This window comes from Ovis aries, chromosome 17 (genome assembly GCF_016772045.2).
Source record: "Ovis aries strain OAR_USU_Benz2616 breed Rambouillet chromosome 17, ARS-UI_Ramb_v3.0, whole genome shotgun sequence".
NCBI lineage: Eukaryota > Metazoa > Chordata > Mammalia > Artiodactyla > Bovidae > Ovis > Ovis aries.
In genome coordinates this window covers 56,342,228-56,361,002 of record NC_056070.1, presented here as the reverse complement: position 1 = coordinate 56,361,002, position 18,775 = coordinate 56,342,228, and the positions used below count along the sequence as shown (strand labels likewise).

The window sequence follows — 18,775 nt, the reverse complement described above, 5'->3', positions numbered from 1 at the left end:
GGTGGGTAATGATTAGCCGTATTATACTCAGAAAATTTATGGACAGAGAAAGTAAGGGGTTTACCCCAATAACACAGTAGTGTCAGTTAGGCAGAGTTTGAACTGCTTTAGGAGCATAGCCATTTATCTGACCTAGTGATGCTGCCTTTTTGGATCATCAGAGAGAAGGATGTATAAGAATCTCTGTAGTTCTTGCTCTAGAGTGCCTGAGTTTGCAAATCCTAGAATCATTTCTCCCTGATCTCCCATTTTTCTAATGAGAGAGCAATACCATTCAGGTAAAGAAGCACTCTCTAGAAATGGCTAGCAAATTGATTTTAATTGGAGTCCCAACTCTAACCAATTAGTGGTGGGATTTGAACCCAGGAATGTGGCTGTGAGGCTCAAGAGTTTATCATCCAGCACTCCCAACTTAGAAAACTCAATACCATGTGCTTCTAAGTATGTGACTCCTTTGGTATCTGACGATTTTCACACTGTGCCACCATGGGGTACCTGGCATCCCAAGATTCTCCTCGCCCCCAAGCAAAACCAGAGTCTGTATTCTGTTTTTCAGTTGCTAAGTTGTGTCCAACCCTTTGCGACCCCACAAACTGCAGCATGCCAGGCTTCCCTGTCCTTCACTATCTTCCAGAGTTTGCTCAACGGGGAAGGCGATGGCACCCCACTCCAGTACTCCTGCCTGGAAAATCCCATGGACGGAGGAGCCTGGAAGGCTGCAGTCCATGGGGTCACTGAGGGTCAGACACAACTCTGTGACTTCACTTTAACTTTTCACTTTCATGCATTGGAGAAGGAAATGGCAACCCACTCCAGTGTTCTTGCCTGGAGAATCCCGGGGACAGGGGAGCCTGGTGGGCTGCCGTCTATGGGGTCACACAGAGTCGGACACAACTGAAGTGACTTAGCAGCAGCAGCAGCATGTTCATTGAGTCAGCGATGCCACTGTATTTTGTACAGACTCCCTTTGCTCATATCAAATCACCTGGGGTAAGTCACTTGACCATCCTACATCTCAGCTTCATCACCTTTAAAATGCAATAATAACAGCTTCCCCTCCCACATTACCTGGCTGCTATTCATGTTCAAAAGGGACAATATTGTACAAAATTGGAACTTTATCAATATTCTAAAGAATTAGAACAGGAACAGGCTGGGAAATGTTGATTTTTCTTGTGGGGGCTAGAATCTCATCTACCTCTCCCCTGCGAGTGATTCAATTCAGAGCCCCAATGTCATGACTAAGGATGGTCTCAAATATCTCAGACTACTTAAGGAGCCAGTTCTCAACGGCATTTCAAATGACATCAACTTCAGAGTGGGAAATAGTACCTGAGAGTGATCAGTGAGTGGGAAATCTGAGGCAGGAGGAAGGGAAGGGAACATATCTGAGCCTAGCCTTCCCTTTCCTTCATCTCCAAGCTCCCCAGCCCCTACCTCCACCTGCTGGCAGGGCAACCCAGTTTAAGAAGGCAGCAAATGCATCTCTAGTTGTTGACCAGAAGGGGTCACTGCAGAGTGAGCAGTGCTCTCAGGCACTGTCACAAGCAGGCAGGCAAATATCCAAATCCAAATCCAAATGCAGATACATTTCTGGAAGGATACTCAGTCACTATAGAGTTCGCACTGCCTTCTGCCTACCCTTTCTCTCATATTCTCCTCCTATTCTCTTTTAAAGAATTTCAGAAGTTCACAATGGTGCCTGGGTCCCTTGGGTCCCTATGGCTATCACCATCAGCAAGAAGTTCATTCCCATGTCCAAGACGCACTGGCAGGAGCTGGGAGGTCTTTAAGACTTGGCAAAGCCTCCTTCTAGGAATGTGAGGTCTGGGGAGTGGGAGTAACAACTCTGCTGAGATAAAAGGACTCCAAGGGAGAGATGGGCTAAGGGGAGGTCCTGCATGTCTTTCTTATTGAAAACCCTGGCGGTGAAGGACAGAAACTCTGCCCAGATCCTCTGCCTCTAGGTCTCATTGTGATTCTAAACTTCCACTTTCTGGGACTAGGGTTGGACTGGGAGGGGTAGAAGATGGAGAGAGAGACAGAAAAGTAACTATCCCCCTATAATCCTCTGATTTTCCCCTCAGATCCCTCCCCCAAGACCTTTCTTCTCCAAATGGGACTCCTCTCCTGAGACATGCAGTATTAAGAAAAAGTGGCTGCAGCAGAGTTCCCCAGGACTGGATGGGATGGGGCGGGGTCGGGGCACTCTTTCCTTTGGATGAGTTTGGCGGCGGGACGTGGGCTGGCTGGCTGTGAGGCACAAAGAGACATCCCTTAGAGCCGCATGCACAGATGTAAGGCTGCACCCCTCTGCGGGCGGGGCCGGCTCGGCAGATGGCGAGAGGCCGAATCGGTGACGGATTGTCCATCAAATGGCACTTTCTGGGTGGTGAGGATCTCGCTTGGCACCCAGGCTCAAAGAGGAATTCAGAAGACTCCACCCCTGCCCCTTTGCTGTGAGGCGGGGTACGGCGGGGGCAGGTTGCCTAAGGTGGGTTAAGTTTTTTCTACCTCCCTCAATAGAGGATCTTCTACAGGACTTGCGAAGGGGTTGGATAGGGAGGTGGCCCGGCCCAGAGGGCACGCAAGAAAGGGTTGGGGGAAAGTCCGCAACGGAGGGGGAGGCGAGGGAGCTGGAAAGCAAGATCTCACGCCTGGTTCAGTTCGGGTGCCGGGATTGCTTTTCTCAGGGGTCAGCGCTGCAACTCCGTAGCCGCGGGGCCCTGGTGACGGGCGCACGCCCCGCCCTTTCTCCTCCCTAGACCTGCGGGCTTTTGTTATGCAGATGGCGGCAGGAGGCTGAGAAGGAGGAGGAGGGAGTGGGTGGGGAGGAGGAGAGGCGGAGAGGGGGGAGGAAAGTGCAGCTCGCGCGACCAGCCTCCTCTTCCAACGTCACATTGTGAGAGAGACAAAACCCGGGCGCGCCGGAGCTCACACGCGCACGCACACACAGACGACCCCGGCGCCTCTTCTCTCCGGCGCTGCCGAGAAAGCCAGTCCTCCCTTCCTTTCTTGGGGTGCGGAGGCTCCGCCAGTCAGAGCGCAGCCCAGAGCTGACCCAGAAAACGAAGAGAACGGGTGGACAAGCCTTCTTTCTCCCCAGCTGGCCCAGGCTGAGGCCCCCCATCCCCCGCCCTGAACCCCTGTCTTTCGCACTCCACCCTTCTCGGTTTCAGACAGACAGGGACCGAGCCCGGTGTGCCCCCTTTTGGAATCCACGTTTCAGCACTTCGGACAGCGCCCGGGAGCCCCGGGCCCTTTGGGTTGGCTATGGCGAGCGTTCAGCAAGGAGAGAAACAGCTTTTTGAGAAGTTCTGGCGAGGAACCTTTAAAGCCGTGGCCACCCCGCGTCCAGAGAGCATCATTGTCGCCAGTATCACGGCCCGCAAGCCGCTGCCAAGGTAATGACCTCCTGCTTAAGAGGGGAGACCCTGGCAGTCCCCCTTTTCTGGCCTGTGCCCCAAGCCCTGAGGGGTGGATGCAGGCAGCTGGGCCAGGGCGCCTGTCTTTTCCCATCACTACTCTGTATCTCCCGCTGGAACATGGGAACTAATTGCTTGTGTGAGGTGGAAGCTGTTGAGAAGGGACTGAGAGTCTTTAGGGGGAGCAATGCTCATCCGGCTGACCTGGCAGCTGCTGTTTGAGAGGTTTTGCTGTCTTTGGGTGGGTGGTGGTAGTGGGAGATGACTTGACTGAGAAACTTTTCTTGGTATCACAGAGCTCCGAGGACAGGGGGTGAACAAATGTTGGAATTGAGGCAGTCGGGGGTGCTGTACAAGAAAAGATGAAGATTGAACTAGCTCAAGCCTTGTTCAGATACAGTGGCACATTTCTATACTCAGCTCAGAAACTAGGGAGCTCTGACTGTTTTGACAAAAGCCCATATGCTGTTCCCTCAGATACACCCTAAACAGCACCCTCCTCTTTGCCTTTCTGGCTATTGCTGCTGCTGAATTATCTAGTCTCCAGCATCCAAAACCAGGACTCTGGGCTCAGGAGTCAGGGAGGAGCTCCCAAGATCATGAAGATGAACTCAGAAGAGTTTAACCTGTTTTTCCAAAAAGAATCTGATTGCTTTGAACTCAGGCAAATGAGCCAGTCCTTATGTGGCAGTAGAGTAGTGTGATGGAGGGAGGATGAGGGAAGAAATGAAAGAAGAGCAGAAAGAGGGTGAAGAAGATGTGGGGTGCAACAGAGAGGAGGTTGCATGCAACGGAAGCATTCCGAGACAGAGAAAACCCAATTCTTTTAATAAATCATTCAGTTTAGAGGAGTTTGGGAATGAAAGGAAGAAGGCTGTGCCCTCTGTCAGGAAAAATCAAGGCTGTATGAAAACTCATGGGAGAAAAAGAAAGAAGTGGTCCAGGGAGGACCACTTAGAGGATTTATTAATCCTGGCAGGCTTCATTTGGGAGTAGATTGAAAACATGTCTGGGAAAGGGCTTCAGACAGAATGTCTGGTCTGGCACAGTTGCATCTGAACTTTCCAGTGGGTGTACGGTGGAGGACCGATGGGGAGTCATATCTTAAGAATCAAACTCAGACTGGAGAACTTTTCATAGTCTGATAGGGACCTGGCTCATACAGGTCTTTAGAGAAATGGGTGTCCCATGTTCGGCAAGGGTGGACTAGAAACATGACAGGCCAGCAGGATGTAGCAGGCTGTAAGTGGCAGCAGCAGCAGCCAGTATTTGTGTCTGGGATGAGGGGATATCCTCTGACACAGGCTGGAGAAGAGGAACAATAACACCAAGTACCACCAAAAGATGATGTTACTCTGCTTGGAAGGAGGTCCTTTGTAGAGAGCTTTGACGTTAGTGGTTTTATCTTCCTGGGTTTCTGCCATCCATTCCACCTTCGGAGTGCACCTACTGTTAGCAAATCAGTGCTGCGTTGGCCACAGAATATGCCCTTGTAAAAGGGGCTAAAGGAAATTTCATTGGAAACTAGAAGTGTGGCAGTTGGTCCAGAGTCTTCCATATTTCAGGGGTGCAGGAAGAGGACAGCAGATTCCTGGTGGTATTTTAATTCAGATAAGCGTACCTTATGTCCACCTTGCTTGGTACCTTCACCTTTTGTCTGTCAGTCTGTTACTATCATGCCTTTTATTCCTAGTCATACCCTCAATCATATTAACTGCTTAAAGGTTTCTCAACCGTCATGCTTTCTGAGGCTTTGTGCAAATCCTAATTTAATTCATATGAAACTCTTAAAATAGCCAACCCTCCCCACCCAGGTATCATTTCACTCCTGGTATCTTTTAATGTCCCTAGTCTCCTACCCTCGGAAAACCCATTCCTGAGGGGAAAGTCTGAGTATTTAGCCCCTGAATTATATCATGCTGAAAGGATGGTCTTATTACTTCTGTAACAGGCGTGGCCTTTCTGTAGAATAGATTGCAGTTTTGTAGCTGTTACTCCTGGTTTAGGGTAGAGAGTGAGCAGGGAACATTTGTATTCAAGTCTTCAAGAAGGGCTGGGTTGGAGTTGTCTCTTAACAGACTGGCTACAAAACCTGAAACATCCGCATTTTCACCCGCACCATCCACATCCAGTGATGGTCAGTTTCTATCTCCTTTGTAATGTTCTGTACTTACTTAACGATAAAAGTACCGTGTTTCTAAAGCAGAGTTCTTAGGAAGGAAAGAAAGAGAGGCACGGGCATAGCATCATCTGGGCCCAGCAGCTTCCTCCCCAGGCAGTCTGGGGACTTTGTCTCATCAGAAATGTTGTCTCCTTTCATGAAAGAGGCCCAGCTCACAGTCAGCAGATCTGCCAAAAGAGCTGGGGAGGGGGGAAGATGAACCTCCAGTCAGTCCTGTTTGTTACACACTTAATAGTTGTTTATGGATGAGGAATACCCCCTGAATGAACTTCCCCAGGATATTTTAAATCTATTTCTGAAGTACCAGGATAGAAACTTACATTCAATTAGTTGATTTCATACTAATATGCATATATCATACAACCTTTCTCCAAGCAAAGCACCCCCTGGTCCCTATCCCTCTCCCATTCTGTGAGGTATACTTGATAAGGCAATATCTTTATAATGTATCAAGTTGCAAGCAGATGTCTGACTCAAATGTCAGAACAGCATAGCAGAGTGGGAGGCAGTATATCACAGTGGTTAAGAGCTCAGAACTGAGTTTCACAGGAACCTGGATTCCCTGGTTCTGCCATTTAGCCAAGTGCCTTAGGCAAGTGGCTCTACCTAATTGAGCCAATTTTGTCAGCTTGAAAATAGAAGTAACAATAGTAGCCATCTCAGGCGGTGAGTTAGGAGAATTAAGTAAGGTGAAGCACTTCCCACCGTGTGAGGGCCATAGTGATTGTTTAATACACATTGACCGTGTTTTTCCTGTCTATCCATTTCTCCCCCTCATGATGCTGACCATAAAAATTGTGAGCTTCCAACTCCTAACAGGCAACTGCATTGAGATGGAGTGGGTAGGATGAGAGCAGTCCAATATTTTCCTCCCTAAATTCCCATATTTCCTTCCCTGGGGGAAGGTTGGGCTTCCCAGGTGGCGCTAGAGGTAAAGAATCAGCCTGCCAAGACAGGAGGTGTAAGAGCTGCGGGTGTGATCCCTGGGTCAACCCCCTCCAGTGCTCTTGCCTGGAGAATCCCATGGACAGAGAAGCCTGGTGGGCTACAGTCCACAGTGTTGCAAAGAGTCAGATACGACTGAAGCGACTTAGCACTCAGGGGAAGTTTAGCTGCTTTCTGATCCAGCACTTTCAGTTGAGGGCGGTTGGAGGGCTGGTAAAGAACGGTCTGAATTCAGATTTGATGGTACGATATCCTTATGGATTATCCTTTCAGATTGTATAGGGATGACCAAGCACTGGCAGTCTAGCCAAGGTTCTAACTCCTTGAAAACCATAGTTGTAATCCCCTAGTCCATCAAATCTAGAGTGACTATATAATTTGTAGTTCATATCAAAGGTAAAAAGAGTCATCTGTGAGTGGTTATTCCAGGATGGAAGCTGTAACGGGGGCTATCCCAGGCGAACCTCACCACCTACCAGGTGGACGAGAGCCAGCATGAATCAACAAGGTACTTGGGATGTATGAGACTGCCTCTTTTGACCCTACCAAAGAAGTATAGTAATTTTCCTGGCACTAATTATTTCTCTTTAAATTCCTTAGCCCAGAAAAGTTTGTATCCAAGAAGTTTAGGCTCAGAGTGGGAAATCTAGTGTTGCAGGCCAACTCAAACTGTAATAATAATCGTATCAATGAAGAGTAGTGGAAGACAATAAATACGTAACTGTTGTCTGTAATTAGCATATCAATTGTTCCTAGATACAGAAGTGTTTGTAAAGGGCTAGAGAGGTGACCACCCCCCCTTAAATAAGGTAAGCATTCCCTTTCCTATTTTTTTGGCAAGCTATTTTCTTCAGAAATCCTTTCCATACAGAATAGTCCAGAAGCAGACTTCAGCCCAATTCCTGTCTAAAAGGATCATAAATTCCAAACTATCAGAGATTTTACTGCATAAAGGGAAAGATAGCCAAATTGTTAGGCAGGGAAAATGCCTTTGAATCATTTAATTCAAGACTCCCCTTCATGCCAAGAGATCAGTTAGCACATTTGTGCTGACTCTGTCTTTGGGAGCAGAGTAAGGGGCTGATGGGAGGCGATTTCCTGTGGTTAAGAGCCAATAGACAAAGGTCAGGGAAAATGCTTGTCCAGCGATGAATGAACGTTTTCTCTGCAAAGGGAGTGTTACTGTTTGGGTCAAGCCTTTCTCCTTCTGAAAGGTGAAATTTGGTGAATGGTGTACAGGATCCGTGAGGGGATCATTTCTGACACTGCCATATTCACTTGGCAACCGTGCTGTCTTAGAGACCCGGGCTGCAGTAAATGTTCAATGAAACTTATATGCATTAATTGAATGAGTACACATGGCCCAAATCCAGCATCAGAGTAGCCCTCTCCCAACCATAACCCCATCCTGACAGGTTGAGGACAATGATCAGTGCAACCTGGGAGACTAGGAGACAGACGGACAGACAGACAGACAGACACACACACACACACACACACACACACACACACACACACACACACACACACACACACACACACACAGCAAATAGATTTGACTCTAGCAACCCCCTCCAGTATTCTTGCCTGGAGAATCCCCATGGACAGAGGAGCCTGGCGGTCTACAGTCCATGGGGTTGCAAAGAGTCAGGCATGACTGAGCTACTAAGCACAGCACAGCACACTGTCAGAATGAAGCTCTCTAAATATAGAGATCTGTGTGATTGGGTGAGTGGCCCTGTAGGCTGGTCCATGGACAAGAGGTTGAACTTAATCCCACCTGGAAGTGCTTTCCAAACCTGTATGAGTCCCTGTTAACTCCCGGCCACCATAGAGGTGGGGACATCTCTTCCATCCTATAAATGAGAATGAAAGTCTGGGTTAGGTGCCTTCTGCTCCATGGGCACCTTGGTCATCCTGCAGGGGCACTACACATTTTTAAAATTATCCTTTCTTTCAGAGTGGCTCAATTTATCTTCCTGTGAGGTGGAAGAGTTCGCAGGGGCTTAACAAAACTGGAGTTCAATACTTACTTATTACTGAGACTTTCTCTGAGGTGTGAGAGACTATTCCTGGGGTGGAAGAGGTAAGACAATGAAGAGCCTGGGCTCTGAAGTCAGATGGACCCAGTCTGACATCCTGCAAGGCTACTTCCTAGCTTTGGAATCTGCTAGTCACTCTGCCTCTCCATGCCTCAGTTTCCCCGTAGATAAAATACTCATCTCACGGGGTTGTGGTGAGATCATTCTCACTACAGTTGCCTAAAAGAGCCAGTGGAGATTTGTACAGAGCGTTTAAAAAATCCAACAGGCCCCCAAGGCAAACTAATTAAAAGAATTGCTTCCTTTTACTGTTTGCAGACACTCTCTGGCTCCAGTGGCTTTTGGCAAGCACCCTGACCTTCTCAATCTCAGTTTCCTCATCCATACAATGGGGCTAATAATAGCAGCCACCTCCAAGAGCTGTTCAGAGGACTGAATGAACTAATTTATGGAAAGCTGCTGTTTGGCACGCAGTGAGGGCTCCATCAATGTTAGCTCTTACTATTAATAATAAATGATCGTTCTTATTATTATTACGTGCCAGGCCCATCGGGGAGGAAAAAATGAATGAAATGCAGTCTTTTCATTTGAGGGCCTTGGAATTTAGCAGCAATGGGAGACATAAGCATGAGTGTGTGTGCGTGAGGCAGTCTTAGCACTATAATGCAGATAGGGATAAAGAAAGGGGGATGTGGAGAGCCAGAGAAAGAGATCCTCAGTGAAGGCTGGAATCCTTGCTTATCATCATACTGTAATTGATACTTATCTCAGCTGTGAAATGGGAATGATTCTTTTATTTCATCAGTATTACCTACAAATGCAAGGAATGATCAGAATGAATAAGGCCTTTATCCCTTGTAGAGCATCAAGAAAGAGCTTTTCTTTTCCCAGAACCTTTTTATGGGGCTAAACTCTCAGGTGCGGGGAGGGGGACATTATTTGTGGGGATCTTAGTCAGTGCTAATGAAGGGGGCCTGTAGGAAGGAACTGCCTTTAAAATCTCCCAACTCCCCTGTCAGCAGCTCAAGGATACAGTCTCAGGCTTGGGCCATTACGTTTCTTGTCCTTCATGGTCCAGTTCTGGCTAAAACGAAATCCAGTCTGCATTCCTCAAGCAGCCACCGATGGTGGGGAGATCAGAGTGAGCCCGTACATGTCAAAGAGAAAAGAAACCAATGGGGATGAATGCACAAAGTGGAAGAAGCTGCATGTGACGAAAAACCAAAGCCATACTTTCATTCATTCATTCAGCAGATTTCTTGAGCTCCTTCTCAGTACAGCAGTGAACAGCATGAAGCCCCCTGCTCTCATGGGGGAGAAAAATAATAGAGAAAGAAAGAAAGAATATAAGTTAAGTGATAGTAAGTGCTTAAAAGAAGAAGAAAGCAGAGCAAAGGGGTAAAGGGTGAGGGAGGGGATGGCATTATTGGGTGGGAGTGGGCCAGGGACCTGGAGAAGGGGAAGAGTCAGCCATGAGGATTACTGGGGGAAAGTGTTTGTGGGAACAGAACGTACAAAGGCCCTGAGGTGGAGCAGTTTGATATATTTGAGGAATAACAAGGAAGTTGATGTGGACAGAGCAGAGTGAGTGTGGAGGAGACTGACAGGAGATGACTCGCTAGACACAGGCAGGAAACAGATCAAGCCTTGTAAGACATGTAAGGACTTAACAGGTCCTCAACACCTAGGCTAGGAGGATGGAGGGGGAGTCCCAGGAGCAGTCAGGGACCTGGGTCTGATCTGTTTTTCTTGGCTCCTCTCTCCCAACTCTAATGCAGCCAGGGATGACTTTGAACAGCAGAGTCAGCTTAGCTGGGCCCCTCCATGCATTATAGACAAGCATGAAATTTACAATCTCTCTGATTGTGATCAATCAGATTAGGAAATTGAAAAAGACACTGTTTAGACTTCCAAATAGCAGTGGTAAATCTTGTTCCCATGGTGGTGAGGGTTTGGTGTATCTCTCATGTCCATGCGTGCAAATCTAGACTATTTCTCTCACCTTGCGGTCCCCCAGTCTCCCTTCACTGCACACCCTTGAAGCTACAGCCTCTGCACTCTCTCTCTCTCTTTCCCTCCCTCAGTCTCTTTCCCTTCCTCCATCTCCATTGGAGATTTTGCTGAGGGAGCTCCCATATGCCACCAGCCTGTATGTAGAGCTCCGTGAAATAAAACACAGAATTAAGATGTCATAGAGACAAAGCCAAACCAAATACAGGAACAATGCTGAACCCTAAAACAGTCATTAAGTAATTCACGTCTACATTTGTCTGTTTAAAACAAATATTAAGATCCTCTGGACGCAAATGTCTCTCATCAGGAGAATCCCCTAGTTACCGGATTCCCTGGGCTTACATCCTGTTGACAGGTTCGCTGAGCAGAAACACCAACGGATCACTGTACTCTAGCTTCATTAAAAGTTAAGCTTAGGCAAGTGAGCTGGAATTTTACAAGACAGTTACCACTCCTACGGGAAGAGAGGTGCTATCTGGGCCTGACATGTGTGTATTCATGATATGTGTGTGCATTCTCTCATGGTGGGAATGTGTGTGCCAAGCTCCTTATGTTATTATGTGCCTAGCCCTGTGCTAAGCATGTTTCATCTGTCATCGAATTCTATCCTCACAGTAACTTAAAGAGAGAGGTGTTTTTAAAACCCATTTGTACAGATGAGGAAACTGAGACTCAGAGAGTAGACATGACTTGCTCATGGGTATGTGGATGATAAGAGTCATAACTGGGATAAAAGCCCAGAGCTCTTAACTGATACATTTATACTTAAGTGCCCTAGGTGACTAAGTGGTAAAGAGTCTGCCTGCCAATGCAGGAGGCACAAGAGACTTCAATTCGATACCTGGTTCAGGAAGATCCCCTAGGGTAGGAAATTGTAACTCGCTCCAGTATTCTTGCCTGGAAAATTCCATGGACAGAGCAGCCTGGTGAGCTATAGTCCATGGGGTTGCAAAGAGCTGGACATGACTGAGCATACACACACACACACACACTTTGTAGAAGAGGAAAACAGACCAGAGAGGTGAAGTGTGTCTTGTCCAAGGTCACATAATTTATAAGTATGAAACCAGGACTTAACTTGGCTCTGCCTGATGGCAGCTCTGTTCTTCTCTGCCTGCAGCACATCCTGTCACTGTAGTTCAGATAAGGTCAAGGGTGTTTTTGTTTTGTTTTAATCATCTTGTTTTATGTCCAGTCAGCTTTAGATAATTGCCATTGTGGTTCTCCCATCTCACACCACTGTCAGTAACTCTGTCTTCCTCTATCCTTACCTTCCTTACCCATCTTCATATCAAACTAGAGGAACCTCTATGAAAAGTAAGTCAAACTCCCTACCCTCATCTAAAGCCCTCCATTATTGTCCCTTGGTTGGTAGAACTTTAGGCCCTTGGTAACTACAAGCCATGGTACCACTCCTGCCCACCTCCCCCAAGATCATTTCTAAAATGCTTCTTCTGCGTTATTAACAATAGCTAGGGCATGGAAGGCTGTCACCCTGCTTATTTAACTTATATGCAGAGTACATCATGAGAAATGCTGGGCTGGAAGAAGCACAAGTTGGAGTCAAGATTGCTGGAAGAAATATCAATCACCTCAGATATGCAGATGACACCACCCTTATGGCAAAAAGTGAAGAGGACCTAAAAAGCCTCTTGAGGAAAGTGAAAGAGGAGAGTGAAAAATTTGGCTTAAAGCTCAACATTCAGAAAACGAAGATCATGGCATCTGGTCCCATCACTTCATGGGAAATAGATGGGGAAACAGTGGAAACAGTGTCAGACTTTATTTTTCTGGGCTCCAAAATCACTGCAGATGGTGATTGCAGCCATGAAATTAAAAGACGCTTACTCCTTGGAAGGAAAGTTATGACCAAACTAGATAGCATATTCAAAAGCAGGACATTACTTTGCCCACAAAGGTCCATCTAGTCAAGGCTATTGTTTTCCAGTAGTCATGTATGGATGTGAGAGTTGGACTGTGAAGAAAGCTGAGTGCCAAAGAATTGATGCTTTTGAACCGTGGTGTTGGAGAAGACTCTTGAGAGTCCCTTGGACTGCAAGGAGATCCAACCAGTCCATTCTAAAGGAGATCAGTCCTGCGTGTTCTTTGGAAGGAATGATGCTAAAGCTGAAACTCCAATACTTTGGCCACCTCATGTGAAGAGTTGACTTATTGGAAAAGACTCTGATGCTGGGAGGGATTGGGGGCAGGAGGAGAAGGGACAACCGAGGATGAGATGGCTGAATGGCATCACTGACTCGATGGACATGAGTTTGAGTAAACTCCAGTAGTTGGTAATGGACAGGGGGGCCTTGCGTGCTGCAATTCATAGGGTCGCAAAGAGTCGGACACAACTGAGTGACTGAACTGAACTGAACTGAGGACATGGAAACAACCTAGATGTCCATTGACAGATGAATGAATAAATGAGCTGTGAGATATATGTGATATAGATATAGATATAGTGGTATATTCAGTTTCAGTTCAGTTCAGTCACTCAATGTGTCCAACTCTTTGCAACCCCATGAATTGCAGCACGCCAGGCCTCCCTGTCCATCACCAACTCCCGGAGTTCACTCAGACTCACGTCCATCGAATCAGTGATGCCATCCAGCCATCTCATCCTCGGTTGTCCCCTTCTCCTCCTGCCCCCAATCCCTCCCAGCATCAGAGTCTTTTCCAATGAGTCAGCTCTTCGCATGAGGTGGCCAAAGTACTGGAGTTTCAGCTTTAGCATCATCCCTTCCAAAGAAATCCCAGGGTTGATCTCCTTCAGAATGCACTGGTTGGATCTCACTCAGTCATAAAAAGGAATGCATTTGAGTCCATTCTAATGAGGTGGATGAACCTAGAGACTATTATACAGAGTGAAGTAAGTCAGAAAGAGAAAACAAATATCATACATTAACACATATATAAGGGATCTAGAAAGATGTTGCTGATGAACCTATTTGCAGGGCAGCAGTGGAGACACAGCCATAGAGAACAGACCTGTGGGCACCGCAGAGAAAGGAGAGGATGGGACGAATTGGGAGTATAGCATGGCAACGTATACATTAGCATATGTAAAATAGGTAGCCAGTGGGAATTGGCCGTATGACACAGGGAGCTCAGCCCGGTGCTCTGTGACAATCCAGAGGGGTGCGATGGGATAGGAGGTGGGAGGGAGGTTCAAGAGGGAAGGGACATATGTATACCACGGCTGATTCTTGCTGATGTATGGCAGAAACCAACACAATATTGTCAAGCAATTATCCTCCAATTAAGAATAAATAAATAAAATACTGTTTCTCACTCCATCTGGTCCAGCTGCATCCCATTCCCTTTAGTTCCTCAAATTTCCCATGCCCTTCCTGCCACAGGGCCTTTGCACATGATGCCAAAAAAGCACTCTGTCTCCCCTGGTGCCTAATTTATACCTACTCACTCTACCTTCAGATCTCGGCTCCAGTGTCATCTCCTTAGGGAATCCTCCCACAGTTTTCTAGACTAGGTCACACCCAACATTAACTTTCTTATCAGTGTAGTACCTCTCTTGAGTCTAAACAAATTTGTAGTTTATTACTGATTTATGGGATCATTTGGAGAAGGAAATGGCAACCCACTCCAGTATCCTTGCCTGGAGAATCCCATGGACAGAGGAGCCTGGTGGGCTGCTGTCCATAGTGTCGCACAGAGTCGGACACGACTGAAGCGACTTAGCATGCATGCCTGCATGGGATCACTGGTTGAAGTATACCTCTTCTAACAGACTGAAGAGGATGGGGACTGTGTCAGCTTGTTCATTGGTTTCTCTCTTTCACTTGATACATAGCAGGGGGTCAAACAAATGCTAATTAATTGCATGAATTGTAACTCTTTCTCCCCAGCAAATCATTTTCATGCCTAATAGTGTGAACCATATAGAATTCCCAGTATTCAAAAACAGCAGTGTTTCCTTTCATTCTTAGAACCCTTTGAATTACTGAGGGTAGAGGCCGTGTCTGTCTCATTCTTTACTCTATCTCAGCATCTGGAACAGTGGCCCATGTTTGGGGGATCTTTAAACGTTTGTTGAGTGAATAGTGGAGGGTATGCAAATATAAGAGCATGGTACAGGTAAGGAAACTCAGAGACCTACACATGTACATCATCAGAATTTTAGAGCTAAAGGGATTTTAGAGATCAGCCAGTCTCCTCATTTTACATGTGGAGGATGAAGGGATATGTTTTATAGTATTTATAATTATTGGAACAACTGTACAGGTATAATTCATAAATAAACATACTTATATGAGGGTTTCGTTCTCAAATATTTCTTACTGAGAGAGATAAGAGATCAAAAGATCTCTGGGGCCCGCTCGTGTAATTCAGTTCTTCATTCTGCAGATGGGGAAACTGAGACCCACAAAAGGGGAAGGATTTGCCCAAGGCCTTTACATAGTCTGAATCAGCCTGGGTGAGCTCTGGGTTCAGTGAAGTGCTGCTTGAGAGCATTACGTCACGGTTTGTGTGTTAGCTTCCCTGCTGTGATCAGGACATCAGATACCACTCTTTCTTTCCCCCGCCTCTCGCTGTGAGATGTGGCATCCTGCCCCATGAAGTCCTCTTGTGGCATATGCTGCCCAAAGCCTGGTCTGGGGATCCTGAAGAGCCGTCCATCTGTACTCAGCCTGTGTCTCACAGAGCAGGTGAACAGCTCTGGCTGTTCCCAGGATCATATTTCAGAGCTTTCAGCCAGTAAGGAGGCTTTTCTTTGGCCAGCGTCCCTTTCAAGGCCAGATGGCAGGTGGTTCTGGGGCCCAGCCCACTCCCATAGAGGGTAGGTAGGCTCAGGGCAACTCTTTACATGTGGACAGTTGTTTCTAGCAGGAAGCCATCACAACAATAGCACATCCTAGTGATCAGCTCCTGGTAAGTCAGCGTCAGCTCACTGTGGCCTTTAGTCCGCAGTCAAGTAGGGAAGGCCATGGGGGCATTTGAGGAACTTGAATGCAGCCTCTTTATTTTATAAGTGGGGAAACAGGGACACAGCGAGTGTGTAGGACACTTTGTGGAGCATCAGAATGTTAATGCCAGAGGTACAGCTGACATATGGGTCACCTGATACCTAGTTCTAAGATGCCACACTGCTCAGAGTTCCTTGGAGAAGAAGCCAGAAAAATTAATTTATTCCCATTTTACAAGTGGGACAGTTGAGGCTGAGAGACATGAAATGCCCTGCCTTAAAGTAACATCATGAAATAATGACACCTTTTTATTGTGGTGGTAGTGATGGTTTAACTATTACTGTTGGTCTTATTTGAGTCCCACAGTAGTGAAGAGAAACTGAGGCTCAAGGTCATGTAAAGACCCAGAATAAATGCCAGGCCTCTTGATTCTAGGTTCAGTGTCCCCATCCCACTGCAGACAAAAAGTGTAACCCAAGAAACTTGTGCCCTGAGCATGGATCCACTAGGCAAGGGGAGGACAGGCACGACCACCTGTGGTCATTGACCAGGCTGCATTGCCAGTGCCACCCCCTTAAAGCCCCTTTCTTTCTCTATACTGAGTGTACCAGCCTTAGGCCCTTTTCAGCTGCCCCAGTGTATGCCTTTTCCTGAGTGGAGGCATTCCCTTAGAGTGACATCCCTTTTAATGGCCAAAGAGGGAGGGAGAGTTTGGACTAGGACCCCAAAAGTATAAGGCAGGGCTCAGAGCTCAGGCGCCTTAGGAGGAAACTTCCCTCATCATTGCAGGGGCCCAATAGAGGGAAATCAGCCTCCAAACTTCAGTGGACGAAGCATAAGTCTAGAAACCTTCCTTCTTCCACAGGAAAGATTATGTATGACTCCTCCCCCCAAGAAAAGACGTGTAGCCACTATGAGAGACTATCGTGCCACCACTAGCAAAGACACTTAAGAGTCTTTTCATCCCTCATTCTCTAACTTCATTTTATGGAAGGAATCCAACTCAGCGTAGTTAAATAACTTGCCTAAAGCCTCACGAGCAATTGGTGCCATAGACAGTGGGTTCATCACAGAGCATCCGTGGGTTCCAGGGAAGAGCGAAAGAACCAATATGATTGCCATCCACTGCCTGTACCCATCCACATTCCAAAACACTGGATGGACCTATAGTGTCTATGGCCTACACCCTGGACCTACAGTGTCTATGGCCCTTTAGTAAATTAACTCTCAGACTAACCCCAGTGGTGGTTTGAATGCAGGAACATAGACTGTGGTCTACGTCCTCTTAGATGTTTTGATGTTTTTCACTTTGTGGCTTGGGCAAGATGCCATCAAAGCCACCTGATGTTTTCTATCCCCACTCTGGTCCACACGTCCCTGTTTCCTTCCCTCTCCTTGGAAAGTTGTCCTGCTCAGCATGCTCCTCCACCCATCCTGCTCATCCAACCTTAAGGAAGGCATCAACTCCCATTCCATTTGCCAAGAAAACGCTGCTGAGACACATGTCAAGGGAGAAGTGTTACACAGCTGGATGAGTTCTGGCTCTGCAGTTAATAAGCTTCAGTTTGCATTCTATCCCACCATCTATTAGCTGTGTGATTTTGAGCAAGTCACGTCACTACCCTGAGTCTCAGTGCCCTCATCTGTATCATGGTGATGAAAATCTCTAACTTGAATAATTGTGGTTCCTGGCTTGACTCAAGAGTCAAGAGTCCCTTGGTCTGCAAGGAGATCCAACCAGTCCATTCTGAAGGCTATCAGCCCTGGGATTTCTTTGGAAGGAATGATGCTAAAGCTGAAACTCTAATACTTTGGCTACCTCATGCGAAGAGTTGACTCATTGGAAAAGACTCTGATGCTGGGGGGGATTGGGGGCAGGAGGAGAGGGGACGACAGAGGATGAGATGGCTGGATGTCATCACTGACTCGATGGACGTGAGTCTGAGTGAACTCTGGGAGTTGGTGATGGACAGGGAGGCCTGGTGTGCTGCGATTCATGGGGTCGCAAAGAGTCAGACATGACTGAGCTACTGAACTGAACTGAATTGAACTGGCTTGACTATTTGGAATGGTTGCCCTAGGACATTAAGGCTCGTGTTCAACAGAGAATCATTTTGGTAGAGAAAAAGTACCAAAAGACAATGTGATTATTCTCCTAAATCTCAGAGCTCATGGGTTCCTATTACACAGATGGAGAAAGTAAGACTCAGAAAGGAAAAGGTACTTGCCTACCCAGAGTCAAACAGTGAATCAGAACTCAGGCCCCCTCACTCCCAGGATTCACTCCTCTGCCTCACTGAGCTCATGGATGTCAGTGTTTCAACTCTTCATCTGTCAAAGTTTTAACTCCTAACCATAGTTTCTGAGTACTTACTATATGCAAAATGCTTTATCTGCAGTATATCACTTAATCCACTGAACTATAAGGCAGTTGTATATCAATGACAATTTCCATTTTGTAGATGAGAAAATTAAGGATCAGAAGGTAAGTAACTTGTCTAAGCTCACATAGCTAAGTGAGGTCAGAAGTGCCATTTGAATCCTGTGCTGGTAACTCTTACTAGCTCTGGTCGGAAATACCTGCTCTGCCAATCTCCCCGTATAAGAAGGAAAGGTCAAAAAAATTAGGGGCACCATATGGAAACAAGGAAGCTCTTGACAACTGTTTACATTGTTCCATCCCAGTGCCACAGTGAGGCACAAGAGAGAACATAGCTCAAGATGTATGTTCACTGCTGCTGCTAAGTCACTTCAGTCGTGTCCGACTCTGTGCGACCCCAGAGATGGCAGCCCACCAGGCTCCCCAGTCCCTGGGATTCTCCAAGCAAGAACACTGGAGTCGGCTGCCATTTCCTTCTCCAATGTATGAAAGTGAAAAGTGAAAGGGAAGTTGCTCAGTCGTGTCCGACTCTTGGTGACCCCATGGACTGCAGCCCACCAGGCTCCTCCGTCCATGGGATTTTCCAGGCAAGAATACTGGAGTGGGGTGCCATCGCCTTCTCCAGTATGTTCACTAGTACTGCCCAATTTTATTTTGGGATGAGCAAACTCACTAAAGGGGTTTGATGCTACATTAATGAAGCAGCGTTCCTGGAAGCAAGTTTCCCTAAAGAAGAAAGGGAGATAAACAAGGAGAATAAGTTTTTCTTGAATGAGGAATTTGGGGCTTGTAATTGTAATAACTACCCCAAGCTAACCTGTTTAGGTGCTTCCATTATGCAATCATGGTCATTGTTCAAA

General features: G+C 46.8%; 1 protein-coding gene across 1 annotated transcript in view; it reads left to right on the top strand.

Annotated features, from left to right (window-relative positions):
- The first annotated feature begins 2,897 nt into the window (after window positions 1–2,897).
- SRRM4 (serine/arginine repetitive matrix 4) overlaps window positions 2,898–18,775 on the top strand; it is a 174,883-nt gene continuing 159,005 nt past the window's right edge. The window contains exon 1 of the mRNA XM_015101644.4: window positions 2,898–3,404. Coding sequence (XP_014957130.1) covers window positions 3,274–3,404 — 131 coding nt within the window. The 5' untranslated portion in view covers window positions 2,898–3,273. The remainder of the gene's footprint in view (window positions 3,405–18,775) is intronic.